Here is an 18987-nt window from a genome sequence, read left to right as displayed (position 1 = left end):
ATCGGTTCCTCGGCATGAGGAAATGAAGAAAATCGCGGCTCCATCTCTTTTGCCGGAGCCACTCGATCGACACACTTCCAGTAAATCCTCCGCGATCTTTCCTCTCTCTCCCTCTGTTGAACGTGGTTTCCTCAATCGCATTTTGGTGGGTCATTTCCGCCATCTTCTTTCGCCTTTTTTTTCTTTCTTGGCACCCCACACTCTGGGGAGGCCGAACGCCAAAAAATGTTGACCAACTTTTGAGGACTCCTAGCAGCAACTTGGCTGCCTTACAAAAGTGTGTCTGACTGAAAAAGTAAACGTGCCGAAAAGTCGCGGTCAGAGAAAAGCAATTTAAAATCGGTGATGCACATTCATTGGGTGACTCTCGATGACTAGGCCAACGTTTTTGGGTTGCCTTTCTGTTGGTCGTCGATGACTTTTGGGGCCGTCTCGTTGTTTATGTTTTGTTTTTTTTTCTTTTCCTATTTTCCTATCCGCCTTTTTCTTTGGTAAACGTACGTGTTACGACAAGACAACGCAGATAGGGGAAAGATTACGGGTGCTTGTCTCATTTTGTGGCACTTGTGAGGAATTGCCGAATGACATAACATCGATAAACTGGCCGAACTATTTTCGGGGGCTCCGGTTTTGCTTCGATTGGCAAGCTGTTATAAAACCAGAAAATCTGACGTCGGACGTACATTTTTGAGGCACTTTATGAACTGTTTGTTTTGATTTCGTAGATAACGATTAGCTAAGATTTGCTTACAAATTTGAATGTCAACTCAGTTGAATGACATTTGACAGATACTTGAGGTTTCCAAGTAGCTTTTGTGTTTGAAATTGGTTTGTTGAAGGAAATATTTAAACAATGGAAATCGAATTTTCACTACACCCACAAAAAACGAAGAAATTCTTGAATTTCGTATGAAGTCACGAAATCTATACTTCCTAAAATATTCCTTAGGACTTCTTCATAAGTTTTGAGTATCAACTTTTTTCGAAAAACATAGGGCCAGAGTTTAGAAACTTTTCTCTGTGGTTGAACGTAGTTTTTTTAAAATCATTTAATAAAAAATATTGTATATGGGTAACAATCTAAAGTGTTGTATAGAAAAATGGTAATTTTCTTGGGAAAAAAGTTGACTCTTTATTAATGGGTCAATAAAATTTGGTTTAACAATATTAACCCTTTTCCGATCTAGAGTATCAATATGCCATCATCTCATTTGTTTAAACGCTCCCTAAAGGCCCACACAAAAAAATCCATCTTGTGGTTTTTCGGATAGGGAGGGGAGGAAGTATCTCGCTTGGAATCGCTTCCTCACTTTTGTTTATCAACCGATTTGTACAAAATTTACAATTCTAGAAACCTCATAACTAGACTCAAAACGAATTTCCAGAGAGTATAATAACGCATTCCATGTTATTCAACATCTAAGAGAAAAATTTATAAAAGAATGTAAATCAGCTACAAAACGGTCAAGTTATTTTATTCCAGTGTTTAACGACGCTGAAGTTTGAAGCTATGTGTCGGACTTTGAGATATAATTTTAAGAATTTTTTTGAAGATCATGACCAAAAATTCAGACAGTTAAATTCAGAAAGTATGTAGTTCACCTTCATTGTACAGTTATTGGTATAACATTACGAAGTCTCCAAAACTGTTAAATTTGTAACATTCCAGAGAGAAACAGAAATACAGCGCACAATTAGGAAAATAGTGTATAAGCCGTGAAAAATTTAATAAATTCCTTCCTACACGAACCACATACAAGATAATATACTTTTCTTTAATGAATATGTCCGGAAAAACGGTTGGACATAGTTTCATATGCTGCACAAGCTTAAAACCGGAGATATAGTGCCTTTTAACCTAGGGTTACCATATCCTGCAACGCCAAAAAGAGTACAGTGCGAAAAAAATAAAAATTTTAAAGAAAACACCATTTAATCAAAAACCATGATGTTTCTGGTTATTCAAAAATCGTCAATTTGTTCCAAGATACGTGACTTACATGACAAATGCTCAGAATTTTAAATTGGATTATTCAATGTTTTCGATAACAAATGATAAAAAACTGCATTTGCACTGCAACTGCAAATAGTTTTTTTTTATAGAGGCGTATTTTTTTATTCTTTGAAAACAATATTGCTGATTCGTGCGCGTTTGTTTTGTGCACTATACTTTTAAGCAAGTTGTTGTTATGCATATTGTCTACTGTCCGGGAGTTCATTGCATACTCAAAGGCGCTTGTTTCGAACGAAAAATCCCGATTGAAATCGTGAACGTACTCGTGATTCCTTCCACTGGTATCCATCCTTTGAAACATTCAACAAAATAAGCGAACCTGAAGTGCAACGAATGCATAAAAAGTTGGATCTCTTGTATTTATAAGGATACAATATTTATGTATCGGAAGAAGTAAGTAAATTTGTATAAGAAAGTTTTATTTAATTACTTTCACAAAAAAGAGTACATTTCGTAAAATTTCACAAATAGAAGAGTACGCTCATTTCTCGATCGAAAAAGAGTACATGTACTCTTAAAAGAGTACGTATGGTAACCCTATTTTAACCCCTAATTTCCTTATATGTTGTACACAATCCAGAAACACATTGATTTGGACCAGAAAATTTTGAAAAAATAAACCTACCTTCTGTGTTTTTTTCCGAGAAATCAAATGAAGGCTGCTTGAGCCACCTTATGCTTCGGAAAATAAAGTTATGGCTGTTTTTACCCTTGATTCTTCTTTATTTTTCAATTAATCATGAAAAAATCATGTATGGACTCGAAATTTTTAATTCAAATGAGATTTATCTTAAGTGATTTTTTTTTTCGAGAAATCGAATGAAGACTGTTTGAGTCACCGCACGCATCGTAAAAAGGAGAATAGGCAGTTTCGCCCTCGATTCCAATACATTTTTAATAAAGCTTAGAAAAAACATGTTCGTACTGAGACAACTTACTAAAAATCAACGAAATGAGACCTATGTTATGTGATTTTTTTCTGAGGAATCGAATGCATGCATCGTAAAATGGAGTTATGACTGTTTTATCCTCAATTCCCTTAGATTTTTTTTATTATTTCAGAAAAAAACATGTTCGGATTTAAAAAAAATTAATCCAATTGAGACTTATTTAGTGTATTTTTTACGAGAAATTAATCAAAGGCTATTCGAGCCACCGCAAGCATCGGATACTGGAGTAATGGCTTTTTAAAAATGTTGGGAAACTGTGGATAAAACGGCCATAACTCTATTTTCCGATGCGTTTCGATTTTCCAATTTGTCGAAATAATCACACCGGATAAATCTCATTTGGTTTAAAATTTGCAAGCCAGAACACACGTATGTTGTTCGGAATTAATTGAAAAAATAAAGCAGCATCGAGGGTTAAATCAGCAATAACTCAATTTTTTGGATTCAGCGTGTTGAAACTCAAACCGAGGTCATAAAATTACTAGGTTCTTTGACTTTTGCAGTAAGTAGGCGTGGAGACGGTGGTGAAATGGGGTGATGCTCGTTATCTTTGTTTACAAATTAGCAGTATTTTAAAATGAAAAGGCAAGCTTAGGTCTCAACTATGCTATGGATAATAGTCAACAAACGTAACGAGCAATCAACATGGCTGATTCTGAAATTTGATAGATCGTATCATCTTCTATTTACCCCCCCTTGACTCAAAAAATCTATATTTGATTTCTCGAAAAAAAAACCACATAAGAAAGGGGTCATTGGAGTCAAATTTTCAAGTCCAAAAAAAGTGTTTTTTCTGGATGGTGTACAAAATATTGTGAAATTAGGGGTCAAAATGGCACTATATCTCTGTTCGAAAGCTCGTACGACGTCTGAAACTATGTCCAATTGATGTTTTGAACATTTTAACGACGGGAAAGTATATTTTTAAAGATTTTGCCTCCTGAGCCGATGTCTATGAGTTCGGGCCCAAGAGTAAACATCGAACACAGTTGTTCCGGATAAGTTTTTTAATAATTGTCCGCCAACTGCATCGTTGATAAAGAGTCGCGAATGCCATAAAGATGGTAAAACGACTATAATCTAAACAAAAAAAACGAAGTATGTATTAAGCTAACCAAATTACCCGGATAATCCCGGATATTTAGAACAAAATTTGAAAAGGTCCGGTTGTTTATATTTAAGGTTACCAGATTGCCCGGTTTTATCCGGGTTTGCCAGGATATTTAATACAAAATTAAGGAAAAGTCCGGGGTTGCCCGGATTTCATTGAAAAATGCCCGGATTTTGTACGGATTTTTTTCTCCTTTTTTTTGGCAAATCAAACAAAAAAAATTATTGTAAATTTTTTATATTCATACTTCCAAAAGGAAATTTTTTGAACTCGTTTTATAAAAATAGTCATAAAACGTTTTTTGAAAGCCTAAAAAAGAAGAGGACGAATGACCGAGTTGGTTAAAATCCTCCATTAATAAAAAATTATGGAATAGAATAGAACAGAAAGCCTTAAATACAATCTTTCGATGAGTTTTGATGAAAAAAAAATTTCCTTTTCTTTCTTGAGTTTTGTTGAGTAATTTCTGAGTTTCGCTAAAATTTGCTCGGATAATGCCCTGATTTTTGGGCGTCAATTTTGAAATCAAACGCCCGGATTTTGCCAGGTTTTTAAGATAAAATTGCCCAGATTTCCCGGCCCGGATACGTGCTGAAAAAATTCTGTAAACCTTATCTATGTATATTGCGTCGAAAAAATCTATTTTTTCTTGGATTTATGAACTAAGCTTGCAAAATCAAACGAAATGTTAAAGTTTTTTTGGTTTTATATTTATATCCAAAAACTCTTTTCAGCAAGATTCATCAATTCAAAAATAAACTTTTTTTTGGAAGCCAAAAATTAAAAATGGTTCAAAATCTGTTGTTTTACATCGATAAAAAAAAATACTTTTACGTGTGTTTTTGTGTTTGGTTTGTTTCGAATAAGTTCCGTATTATTTTCAAATTCGCCTGGATATTTCCCGGGCTTTGGGTTCAATAATTAAAAATCAAATGCCCTGATTTTAATCGGATTTTTTTTTCATAAAAGCCAGGCATTTCCCGGTCAAAATCATACAGTGATGGGAAAAACTTAAGGCAGTGATTTGAGCAATCTACCAAACATTTAAACTTTTTCATTACAACTCTTCCCAGTATTGAGTTTATTTTTCATAATTAAAGCTTTAATATAAATATGTTCCAAAATTAATGGCTCGAGATTTGGTGTCCACAATACAACCTGGTGTCCAGTAGAGTATCAAGTATTTTGTTAATAAATTTCTTTTTTTTTTTTTGGAATATGTATATCCCAATGGGATTGAACTATTTCATGGTAAAAACGAAAGGAAGGATCAAAATCCAACTTATCGATTACCAAATCTTGGTCTAAACCTGGCACATCGTTTGATCGTGATCCAAGTTGTAATATCAATGTTATTCTTGTTCCTGGTCCTGACTCAGATTCAAATCTTGGTTCAAATCACAATTCTTATTTTGATCGTCATTCTGCTACATGCCCTGATCCGTCACTGATTCTTGTTTTTCTGTTGATCCTAGTTATCCTAGAAAAATTTTATACCCACAGATCTGGGTTTAGATTTTAATCCAGATCCAAACCTAAATTCTGGTCTAGATTGAGGTTTGCGTTTAGATCTACAGATCGAGACCCAGATCTCAATATAAATCCAAATTCAGGGATAATCCTAAGACTGAACCTTATAGCAACTATTTTTCTGATCCTTATTTTAATGCTGGTTGCAATACGGGTTTTGGAGCTGATGTCCATCAGAAAAGGTGTAAACTTGAAAGTGGCACGTTATGCAAACATAAAAAAATATGATGCATGATTTTGATCTGGAACCTTATTCTAATCCAGATCCAAATCTAGAACCTTACCTTGAATAAAATCCTGAATCAGACCCTGATCTTGATTATGATCTTCATTCAGAATCAGATTCATATTCAAATCCTTGATCCTGCTCTTGCTTTGTAACATGAACCTCATCGGATTGCAGCTAAGAGGGCATTCTTCAATTACGTAGCGCATCTATGGAGTGTGGAGGATGAGCTCGAGCGTTACGAATTGTGACAAAGGGGAAGGCAAAGAGGTTTGCACAACGTTACGTAATGATTTCTTTCTTTTATTTTTGTTTAGTTTCAAACATCTCAATTCGACTAAATCATCATATAACTTTTGTAAAAAATATTCGAAAGAATTTTTGGAAAATGTTATGATAATTTTATTTCAAGTCTCTGAAAATCATAATTTCAATTTTAGAAATGAGGGAGGGGGGAGTATTTTTATAATAACTACGAGTTAAGGCAGCTAAATTATTTTTTCTTGATTATCCTTTGGTTCCTTTAAATTCTCTTTTCAGTTGATTAAAGATAGCAAAATATATATTATGAATATTCATATTTTGCAAATCTCTGTCATAACCAAGAGAAGACAAAGATTTATTTAAACATGTTTAGGAAACGGTGTCTTTTTTGGACCTTCAAAAAGAAAAAAAAAATGAAATTTCTGAAAACTTGCCACATTATAAAGGAAATCCTCGCCTATCTAATGTCATATTCATGAAAAAAAAAATGAACGAGAGGTCTAGACCCCCTTTTATTTGAAGGTTTGTGAACAAAATACTCAAAAAAAAAGTTTCAAATTTTAACTAATTTTTGTTCCTTAAAACATCTGTTGAACTTATGGTTTTCGGATCCTGCAGAGGTAAACGAAGATTCTGCTGCACCGTCGACGAACCAAAACACATTGTTTTGGTTCTACGTTTGTTTTGGTCAATTCGTCAATTGAGAACAATAGCGATTGATCATTGATGATCGCTGATGACAGTTGGTGATGATGTACACGGTACAAATGTTCCCATCATCACATTGTAAAGCAAACCTTCGAAAACTGTGTTTAACAGTAACACTGCAGTGTTGGCGAATAGGATTGAGTAGATTTATAGGATTACTCATTCAGCGATGAGTACTTTCCCGGATAGGGAATATGATAAGTGGAGAGTGCAGCAATAGCAATCACTAATGATTTGTGTAGTTTTTAAATGACTAGATTTACGAAAGGGAATAAATATTAACTCTATTCCACCACTGAAACCTGCGTTTTCATCAACTTCAAATTTTACATTTTTGAGGCTAGAAGTATGAGGATTTTTTCAAAAATAAATAGTTATTCGAACACTTTTGACAAAAAATATGTTTAATCTAAAGTATGGGTAAAAATATTTAATTTTGAAGAAATTTTGAAAATCTTTATGTATAAAAATGGTTTTTTTTGTCTATCTTTCTGTCTGTTCCTTATGGACTCAAAACCCGCTGAACCGATTTGCTTGAAACTTGGCAGTAGATGCTTTTGAGACCAGCGAAGGTTCCTATTCTGGTTCCAGACTCCTCTCCGTCATTGGAAGGGGGAAGGGTCTTCAAAACAAAAGACAAATGTTTGCAAAACTTGAGAACCGATCAAACAAATGGTACCAAATTTGGCATGGATGTTTGGGAACAATAAATGTTTATAGAAACGTTTTTTACTCCCTCCCCTCTTTGCAGTGGTCAGGATCAAAGGCAAAGGGGGGCTCCCACACTATTTTTTTTGTAAAACTTGAGAACTAATCGATTAAATGAACTCAAATTTGTCAAGAGAGGGTATTTGAGTTCGAGAAATGTGTCTTAGAAGTTTTGGTAAGCCTCCTTACTTCCAATTGCATGACAGGAAGGGAAATTTTTTTTTGCGTAACTTGAGAATTGATCGCTCAAATGGAAATAAAATATAAATGAAAGGGTATTTGGGTTCGAAAAAGGTTTCTATGAATTTTTGGGTCAGCTCCCTCCTTTCAACTGGAAGGTCGGAAAAGAGGAGGGTGGCCCCATAGATTTGTTGTATCACTTGAGAAGTAATCGAGTAATTTGGCATGAGAGATTATTTGAGAGAAATATGACTATGAATGTTTTGTACCCCTGCTCCCAATGAGATGATAGGAAGGGAGAAGAGGTTTCCATACATGTTTTTGCATATCTTGAAAATTCATCGATCAAATGGAACTTCATTTGGCATGAGAGTAATTGAGTGAGAGCATGGCCGTAGGAACGGGGGGGGGGGGGGGGGGGTTTGGGGTTAACCCCCCCCCCCCCCCATGAGGATCCAAAACATCAAGCGAGAGATTCTACTCTACACTCAAAATTTTAAATTTAGAACGAATCAAATTATGATAATAGAGTAAGGTTAATCAACAGTAACAATCTAGACTTAAAACTAATGCCAAAACCTCAAAATCCCAACCGAAGTCCAAAATTGTGCTACACTTTTTCAAAATATTCTCAATTTTTCATCGAAATTCAGGTTTGAATATCAAATTTCGAATCACATCAAACCCATTTCGGAGGTTCTGATTCCATAATTCTATTAACAAAAAGTGTATTTATCGTAAAGTTGATCGAATTTGGAATTCTGTATCCAGATCAGGATTGTTGATTTTCAGTTCGAATAATCATAAAAAATTAGAAATGAAAAGCTGCTTCGATATCCTGGTTCAAATTCGGTTTTATATTTCATATCAAATTTGAATTATGGTTTTTGAGATGATATGCATTTTCAGTATTTTGATAATAGTTTTCCGAATATGAAAAAAGAGAAGAATTTTTTTTATATTCAAATTTGTAATTCTTGAACATAGTTTTTACACAAAATTAAAAAAATTAAAGCTTTAAAATGGCAATCCAAAATTTAAAAGTAAGATTCAGATCTTTGTGAATTCATATTTTAATTCTGATTCACAATGCAGGTTAAAATTAAATAATTTTAATAGTTAATTAAGATTAAACCTGAACTAACGAATTTAATTAATAGATTCATGAATAACGGCTTTATAACTTGGCTCATAAAATTCTAATCTGGAATTAGATTCGGAAATCATACTTTTCAGAAATCGTATGGAAATGCGGATACAAATTCAAAGCGCAATTTTCGAATTCAGGTTCAGAAATAAGATTCAGAATGCAGATTAAAAATACAGTAAAAGGTTTAGCTTGTAAATGTATTTTACAATCTACATAAATTGTTGAGCAATGCAAGAGATCATGAACATAAAATATTGCGGACCAAACGAAAAATTTCTTTTTTTCACTTGCCAACAGTGTGCTCACTTCGAAGTATAACTCGAATTGACTGAATTCAAGTGTTAAACTTTATTGGACAAAATTGAACACAACGTTTGCCGTTACATAAAAATGCTGAATTTTTAAATCTTAGTTTCTTAGTAAATCCAGATTTCAATTTTTGATACAAAATTAGTGTGTAAACCCAATTCAGCTGAAAATTACAAATTAAAGTCAGAATTTGAGTTTTTTTTTTTATCCTCAAAACCCAAACTAAAAAAATCATCTACAGGGTTTTCATTAGGGAAGTTATTCTTCTATGAAAAATATTTACTGTTAAAGCTAAATCTTCACCTAAAAATCTGCAAAAAAATCTATATTTTTCCAGAATATTATTCAACATTATTAACACATTAAGGACATCAAAATTTGTCATTTTATGTTTCAGAAACAAATGAACAAAATACTGTGTTTTGGTACATTTTGTAGAACGAGGTTTCGTTATTAGATTCATAACATTTGAATTATGTTAGCATACTAGCGGCAAGCCAAAAGTCATGATATCTCGTATTTGGTCCGCAATGTATTGCAGTTTTTTTAAAAGCCAAATTTCATACCAAAATCATTGAATTGGTTGAAGTTTGCATCAAGAAAGCTTGATCCAAAAATCTCATGATTTTTTTCGCTTACTTTTTTTTTTTTTTTTGAAAAAATGATTTATTTTCATTAAAGGTTAAGTTTTTTTTTCAGAAATGAAACACTCTCCTTAAAAAGCTTTTTTTTATGCCGAAATCAACACTTTCTACCAGACTTTTAAACAAATTCAAAGATTTTAACCATCGATGAAAGCGAATTTAGCTCACCTTTTAGGTATAGGACCACACACTTAGAAAAATCCACGTAATATTACATGCAACAACATGGGTAGAAAGGAATCGGGCAATTTCATGTAACAATACTTTTCAATAAATGTAAACTTCCTATCCCAATTTCACTGCTATGTTTACTGTAGGTTTACATTTCCAATATCACTTTCAAGTACAGCTGTTAATCTAATAAGAAAACATTGGAGTTTTTTATAACAAATTTATTAATCATAATACATTCAAATTGAACAAGAAAACAAGAACACTTTATCATCAGATCACACAGAGTTCGATTTTTTGTTACCTTCCCCCGACGACGACATCGACGAATGGCGTGTTGTTAGCCGAAAAAAAATGATGTTTTGCGAATTGAACAGCCTTGTTTGTGGGCAGGCTAAGCAAGTCGGGGCTTTCTGCCATTCTATTCTCACATCTGGCAGGATTCCATCCGTGGATTTAGCATCGAAATGCATCCGAAGTAAGCTGTTGTTTTCTGAAAAATAAACATCAGAACGGAAAAACATCATCAATGGATCTTTTTTAGTAATCAATTTTATTCATACAATGAATTGATTGATCCTAATTTACGTTTTACTAACCTTAAATAATTATTTTGAGCCATTCAATTTGAAGAAGGCAATACGCAGGAACAACCAGCAAACGGCCGAAGACTTTGTTGACAACAATGTGTGCTGTACCTGCTACTTCATGTAAATATTCTTGAAAGAGCATTCAATATTAGAACCGCGTGAGATTCGCATGCGATTTGCATGTAAATCTCCTCGCAAATACAAAGATGCTATACTCTTTTTCATATTTTTTCCAGCGATGGTTGCTTTACGTGTAATGTAAGATTACATTTTTCTAACTGTGCAATTTTCTAAAAGTACAATTAATACGAAAAGTACTTAAGAATGAATAACCATATAGTTACAAACTTTTTTTTATATTTTTTTCTGTTTTCGTGCATTGTTGGGCAAAAAATCATAGATAAAAATCAGTCATTAAACCCCCCCCCCCCCATGAGTCGGTTCTTCCTACGGCCCTGAGTATCCCTCTTTCCTTCGGGTGGTCGGAATGTGAGGGAGAAGTAGGGCTCCCTTGTAAAAAATTTCATAACTTAAGAACTAATTAAACAAATGGAATCAAACTTGGCATGTACCTTGCCATGCCAAATTTGATTCCATTTGCCTAATGCTGACCCTCAATACAAAAATATGTCTATGACACTTTTATTAATTAGAAAACTAAAAGAGCAAATGAAAACAAACAAAACAAAGGAGGGTATTGCACCAATTGTTTATATAGTTCTTTAAGATCCCTCCCTTTTTCCATTGGGGATATCCCAGACAACCAGAAGTCGTATATTACTTTACAGATTATATCGTATGAATGTTATTTAAACTCATTTTCGTATATCTGCACATACAATGTGCTGCCCATGCATATTCTTTATCGTATTCAAATGCATTGCATGTTTTATTGAGACAATTCGTATATCTGTACGTACAATGTGTGTCCCATGCATATTCTATATCGTATTTAAATACATTGCATGATTATATTACGACAATACAATCCAAATCAAGAATATGTGTGGTAATGTACCTATAAGGCCTCCAAAATGATACGTATATACTGGTTTTGCTGCATTATAAACGATATGTTTACACGTATATTTGCACGTATATTTGTGTTGCAAATTTTATATACCCACCAAATGGTTGTGTGGGATACAAAAATTGGTAAGATTATTTGAACCCTCTACCTTCTTCCAGCAGTGACGGGGCAGCCATATATGTTTTTTAAGCTTAAACTTAAACACCTTTTATCAGAGCGGAATCGAAAAAAAGATGAAGATAAACCAAACAAATTTGATTTGAAAAAATACCCACAGAAAAACAAAATTTCAGTAAGTTTGATCAAATTTAGTGATTTTTGGAAGCTAAAGCAAAGCACGCCGGGTCTGATAGTTAACAATATGATTTACCTAGAACAAGTTATAAAAATACTAGCTACACTATAGCAAATCAACAAAAGCCCGGTTACAAATGTGTGTTCTCTATGATCATTTCTATCAATGACAGATTGTTGTTTTGAGTTGAGCGAAAAAAGTTAAAATATAATCGTTCTAAAATTTATTGTTGCTCCTTGATGAATCCATTAAGTTGATTAAATCAATTTTCATAGGTTCCAGAAATGTGACGAGGTTTTACGTGATAGCAAATATATTATTAAAATTTTTTAAATAAAATACTGAGTGTTTTTGGGATTTCTCACTTTTTTCTGGAGTCTGTAGTGAGCGTTCTCTTAGCTTTATTGAGAATAAAAAATCTGCGCTACAAAGGTAATGAGCATTTTTTATTCGAAAATCTTATTGGAATCGGGATTGAAAGAAAGGTTGCATTGCTTATTAAAGTTTTCAAACACGTTGTGACATACAACAGTGATTTATATGAAAATATTATAAGCCTAAAGCACTTTTTAAAAAGGAAAATCGATGTTGAAAAAAAAAAACAATTTTTAATGAAAAAACATCAAAATAAAATATTTTTTATAATAATGAAGCGCTTTCTGCAAGCAAAACAAATTATACGTTCAATTGTTATCAAAACAAATAGTTTTCAAATTTTTCCCTAAAATTACACCCAAATAAATCATGAAAAGGGAAAATATATTGTCAAATGATTGAATTGTAGCTTCCTTTACTAAACTCAAAAATTCATTTTGTCTGTGATGAAAAAGATCATAAGGAATACACCTTAAGTACTATGCTCTAATTAAGATATTTGCCACAGTGTTGTCAGTTGATTATAAGCCTAATTCTGGATAATTTTTACATTTTTTTTATATATATTTTTTGAAATTTAACATTTTTGCCTAAAATTTAAATTTTTATCGAAATTTAGGTTTTTTAATATACGTTTGATAGAATATTGACACATATGAGCTCAAAAATGAAAATTTGTAGTTTTTAGGGAAAATTATTGTCGAAAACTTGAAAATTTGGTCGTGTATTTTGTTCGCAAGCTTAAAAAAATATAGTTATTCTCGATCCCCGGTCGATTTTTTATCGACAATAGTGCGTTGGATACGGTAGAGTCTTCTATAAGCTTTTTAAAATGTGTGCAAAATGAAAACTGTTTTAACGTAAATAAAGGCAAAATTTTCGAAATTTACAACATTATGTAAGAAGATTTATTAAGTTGCTGATATTTGTGTCTACTTCTGCAAAAAGTTCAGCCATCATTCCAATTTAATTGAAATTGGCAACCTCAAAATATCTTGCCAAAATGCTTTGTAAATGGAGAGCGTTTCAAAGTGTTCGCTTAAGTAAGCTCCGGTAACGATTAAAGGATTGAAAATTAGCTTAAATCGTCATAAGCGAGTGCACCAGCTAATTTTGCACCGAAGTCGTCTGTCTGCCTTTAGAGTCCATTAAGTAAAACCGCAACCCAAATGGCTTTCATTTCTTTCGTCCATACCTATGTATGCAGATATTTTGACATCGCACACAGTTAAAAAAGATTTACGAAGCCGAGTCTTCCTTCTGTGCACACCTCCAATGATGGGGGCGTAGCGAAATCCCATTATTGCCATACCAATGAAGTTGTTAAACTGTGCCTAATCGAGAAAAAGCTCTCGCAAAAATACAAAGACAGTAGCGCAACAAATAATCTGGTCGCACCATCATTTTCCATTTGCATCCACCAGAAACGGTGGCTCAAAAATTTCCCGACTCAGTCATGGTTGTGCCGAAATCGATTCGAACCTACCTTTTGAATGAATGAAGGATGAATGTTTTTTTTCTGTTTCCCCCTTACCCAAACCTCAAGCGAAGGCATGATCTTTGGTTTGTGGATAATCCGCTTATTCGGCCTGGTTTCTCCTCCCGCATTTGGGGATCATAAAAATGAAACTTGGTTACATCAAGATGTCTCGTGGAGGGAATGACAAAATTTAGCGCGTTCAACAGTGAAAAAAAAACTGAGCAAAACCAAAGAAAAGTAGCAAAAAGGTTACACGTACTTAACTGTAAATATGTTGCAAAGCAGACAAAATATAAATAAAATAAGAAAGTAGGGAAACCAATCGAAAGTGAAAGACGACAGAGATAGTGTTTTGGGGAAGACTGGTAGAAGAAGGCCGAATATCGGCAGACAGAGTTCAGAGCAGAGCATTGAAGTCGATTTACAAGAGAGTGAGCAAAAATTTATGAAGAAAAAAAAATCTAGGAAAGAAAGCAGCTGAGATGACAGAAGAAATATCAGGCCTAAGTAAATGTGTGACGGAATGGGTAGGAGTAGATGTATATAAAGTAGGTACGGGAACAAATGCATGGTATGTGAAGAGTAGTAAGAAAGGTCGGAGAAAAAGGCAGGCAGAAAAAATACTAAACAAACCAATCGAAAACCACCCACTTACCTCGATCTTTGCTGGTGGAAGAAATTTCGTCACTGATGTCATCCTGGGCGAACTCGTTCCGCACATCCTGGATCGCGGCCAGCTCGTTGAGGCCGAAATTCTGGTCCCTGAAAGTGAAAACGAAGTAAACAGAACCAATAAGTATTTGAAATCGAGAAAAATTAAAAACATTCTGACTGACTTTTCTATTACCGAATTAAATAAAAGATGTTGGGAATGATTTGAGAGCTAAATTTATTTTTGAAAATTGAAAACTGTTTAATATGAATAAAAAAACGATGCGTTACGGAATCAGAACCTTTGATTATCGACTTGATTAAGCTTTTCCTAGAACGGGGTATTGTCAATATGCAATTTGACGACGCCTATATGTTCATGACAATAACGAGGATAATAGTGAAGAAGATGAAGATGGCTTCCCAAGTAACAATTTTAGCTTTATTATGATCAGCAAAATTTGGTTTGGACTATAGCATTAATCTTCATAAAACGCTAAAGCGCAATCTATAACATCATCTGGACTCTAATAAAGCCATAATCAGGCTATTTTGCCCTATCCTAGAAACGACATCATGACCAATCATTGTTGGTCATCAATGTTGGTCACCATTGCTTTATATAAGCGATTATTAAACATGTTAGCAATTTTTGTTTTTTTTTTCGATTCTGTGAGTTCTCGGAGTTTTTTTTTTATTTTTTCAGCATCCATAATGGTTGATGAATGATGATTGCATTATTGAGATATGATCTGATAAAATTAATAGCCAAAAAACCAATGTTTTAACCATATTATGAGCATCTTTTCTACTGCCAGTCAAGACTCTAGGTAAAGTGTGTATGAAATAATATCTTAAAATAAATGCGCCTCGTCAAATCTGATGGTAAATCATGATAAAATTTATGGAAAATAGGCCTAAAAAATATTTTCAAATGCTTGCATTGTAAAACCATCAACATGGCGCCATTTTGTGCTCTTCGATCTTGCAACCAACATGGCGTTAGTCCATTCAATGCTTAATAGCCTGTGTATGGTCAGATAACAGGCTAATTAGTATTATTATGGTTTAACACTTTCATCGCCACGCTCATTTAGGTAGTTTTACTAGCCGGGCCCAAAGAAATTTTCAGAGAGAGAAAGCAAAGAGCGAGAACTCCCATATTTGAAACGCGTGGCGAAGCTGAGCGGTGAACTCAAGTAAGAGAGCGTCACACGCTTTTTGATGTGACGGCCCCCCCCCCCGGGAAATACACCCGTCACCCGAATATGGGTGCCGTGGCGACGAACGTGTTAATGATGACCCCATAAAAAGCTAAGATTTGACGTTTCTCTCGCAAGCCAACCAATAACACACTTAGGATGAGTTCCTCATTTCTGACTTGTTAATTCGTTAGAATGCTAGAATTTTAGAATTCGAATTTTGCTATCAGACGCTATTTTGAAATCCAAGATGGCTGCATCCGCTCAATATTTAATGCTGTGAATGACCAAAAGTCGCATTAAACCACCACTATACGGGTATTGGGTGAAACGGCTAAACTAGAAGTAGTCGATTTTTTCCGACGCCATCTTGAAATCCAAGATGGCGGCTACCACTGAACTTTGAAATGCTGTTAATCACTGAAAATCGCATGAAAGGCTCACAATATCGGTATTTGGTGAAAGTGCTAAACTAGAATAAGTCGAATTTTGCTATCGGACGTCAACTTTAAATCTAAGATGGCGGCTTCCACTGAACTTTAAATTGCTGTTAATCACTGAAAAACGCATGAAACTCCCACAATAGGGGTATTAGTTGAAAAGGATCAATGAGTAGAATACAAATTTCGCTATCAGGCGTCATCTTGAAATCCAAGACGGCGGCTTCCACTTCTATCATTTGATACCCTTATTTTTTTTTAAGTGGAGAGATAGGAAGTGAGGAAGGCTACCATAAGTTTCGGTGGAATTCACCCCCCACTCCCCTCCTATCTTTTCCAATTTTTGAATCTTAATATGAGAAAATTAAAAAAATGGTTTTAACTAAGTTAGAAGTTTTCTTAACTTTCTTCAACATAAATTTGAACATTTCTTCGATTTGCGACGTACTAAACAAATGAATAAAATCAAACTGAACATCACAAAGTTTCTAGACCTAAAAGCTATCGGAGCCCACATTCGTCCTGATTGCTTCTTTGCACTCAATAATGATAAATTTATGTGCATTTTTTTATCGCCTTGTTTCTAGTTGCACTATGCTATCAGTTTACAAGTCTTGCTAGTTTACTTAGTTACGCTCAATGCGAGATTCTTGTAATGTGCTACACTATGCTACATTTCGTAACATTCTCTTTTTCAAAGTTGTTTTTTCACGGAAGTGCAGCAAGCCTCTACCAGAATCCTTGGAGAAAAACAAGCCAAATTCAATTTTGTTCAAGCTTATAGCTTTTTAACCAACTTCGATCTGTTCATCAATTAAGATCTGGCAAAAATTGTAACGGTATATTTAACATAATAGTAGTTGCCAGCAAAATAAATTAAAAAAACCATCACGTAACCCTAAGCATAGCTCCTGTTTTCCCCTATAATACAATTCGTAGCAGTCCAGCCCCCCCCCTTCACCCCCTGACAGCGTTACGTAAGAAATGGACTCCCACTTATAAGATTGTGTGTGGGGTGGCAGGTAGGCTCCCTAACAATATTTGCTTGATAGTTCGAGTAAATAGCGACTTCTTAAAATTATTGCATTTTGTATAGATAAATAGTAATTTATGTTTTTTTTGTATTTGTTTATCCTCAATAGGCTCATCTGTTTTGAAGGTAAGAGAGCTGAAATTTTGCATGGGTGCTCAAAGATTGGCTCCGACAATCAGGACCTTGAGCGCATCATGGGGCACCATGGTCTAGGACAGATGAGCGAGAACGGAGAGCTGTTTGTAGAGTTTTGTGGCAACAACAACATGGTGATCGGTGGATCGCTCTTCCCCCGTCGACCGGCACATAAGGTCACTTAAGTATCCCGAGATGGCCGAGCAGAAAACCAAATTGACCACATCTGCATCAGCCGAAAATGGAGAAGGAGCCTTCTTGATGTCCGCAATAAGCGAAGCGCAGACATTGCATCTGACCATCACCTCGCCCTTGGCGAGATACGACTGAGAGTTGCGCGTGTCCAACGGCGCGAGGAGAAAGTCGGGTGTCGATACGACGTCCGCCGGTTGAAGAATCCAGAGGTGAAAAGGGCATACGTTGAACAGCTAGAATCCCAAGCCTCGGAATTGCCGACAGACGAAACAGTCAAAGAACAGTGGTGTGGAATCAAGAATGCTTTTATCAATACAAGCCATGGTACTCTCGGTAAAGTTCGTGGAAGAAGAAGTAAATGGATGTCAGATGAAACTTGGCGGATGGTCGATGATCGGAGAAAGGCGGAAGTCGGAATTGGAAGGCATATACCGGGTCAGCCAAAGCAGCCGCCTGCTTACGATATGCGGAGTTGGAAAAGGCAGTTAAACGAGCTTGTAGACGAGACAAGAGAGCCTGGACAAACTCCCTAGCCGAAGAGGGAGAAAGATATAACGAGAGGCCCGGTTTTAAGCAGGTGGCTTAAGCGCCACTTCCGTTTGGAAGACCACCTACCCTTTGTTATCTTGCCCAGCTGATGAGACTCGGTCGCGAGTTCCTTTTGATTCCCGATTTTGGGAAAGAAGCGGAAGGGACTCTAAAAAAGGGATCCGTACTTCGACCCCTAAGGGCCGCCCCGAAGTCGAGACAAAACCTGGGAGAAATCCGTGGAAATGGGAGTTTGCTGTTCGTTACGAAAGCAAGCTAGGGGCGCTAATCATCGGATAAGACCAAACCTCTTACCTGTATCAGAAGAGACAGAAATTGATTGGATTCGCGGCCAATCTCCGCAGCAAAGATACAAAATAAATCCCGAACAACGAACAGCGTGTGACTCCCTTTCCAGTTATCCCAATTAGATTCTCATCGTGAAAACATTCGCATTTTGCTTAGGTACAATAATTAGTTCGATTTATTGTATTTTTATGTGTGTTGTGTTGTGTTTACATAGTACTGTTTTAGGCCTAAACTATGTTTCCCTCTTTCAAACTTCTACCTAGCAGTGCATTTCGGTGGAGACGCTTGGTTTCTCGCAAAATAACTTAGAAAATTTGCGAAGAAAAATGATTTGATTTTTACTTAATTTTCCGGTTTTTCCACCTCGAGGGTGGTGAAAAGGCAACTTTTGTCGGCTCGCCGGTCCGAAAAAACTAGATTTTCCGGCCAGAAAATGCAAAAAGCACTTTGTACATCCGGCCCAAAAGATACGGTGCAAGTCGGACTGCTAGCTGTTGGCGGAACTTGATATAAGTCTCGTTGTGTTCGGTCGCTCCTTTGCGGCTACCTAACGGCTTCCCGGCTGATGTTCGCTGGTCGAGGCCTATGCAGGTAGCTAAGACGGGGCGATCAGAACCTTTTTTGTTCAACCGGTCACCGCATAGCAATTGCGCAGCTATGTAGCGTGACTGGTTGGGAATAAGAATGGAATCCGGTGATGGTTTGACTGTGGTGGGTTGTTCGGCGACTGCTGGTATGGCCATCAGCCGCTAACCAGCC

The 18987-nt window shown here is 35.4% G+C and overlaps 1 protein-coding gene across 5 annotated transcripts in view; it reads right to left on the bottom strand.

Moving 5' to 3' along the window:
* Positions 1 to 18987, bottom strand: part of LOC129744889 (uncharacterized) — a 161652-nt gene that overhangs the window by 60680 nt on the left and 81985 nt on the right. For all 5 annotated transcript variants that reach the window (XM_055737641.1, XM_055737642.1, XM_055737640.1 and 2 more), the window contains exon 4: positions 14391 to 14497. In XM_055737641.1, coding sequence (XP_055593616.1) covers positions 14391 to 14497 — 107 coding nt within the window. The remainder of the gene's footprint in view (positions 1 to 14390; positions 14498 to 18987) is intronic.

The sequence above is a fragment of the Uranotaenia lowii genome, chromosome 2 (genome assembly GCF_029784155.1).
Source record: "Uranotaenia lowii strain MFRU-FL chromosome 2, ASM2978415v1, whole genome shotgun sequence".
NCBI classification, from domain to species: domain Eukaryota; kingdom Metazoa; phylum Arthropoda; class Insecta; order Diptera; family Culicidae; genus Uranotaenia; species Uranotaenia lowii.
Note: the sequence above shows the minus strand (reverse complement) of the source record. Positions and strands in the feature narration are given on the sequence as shown.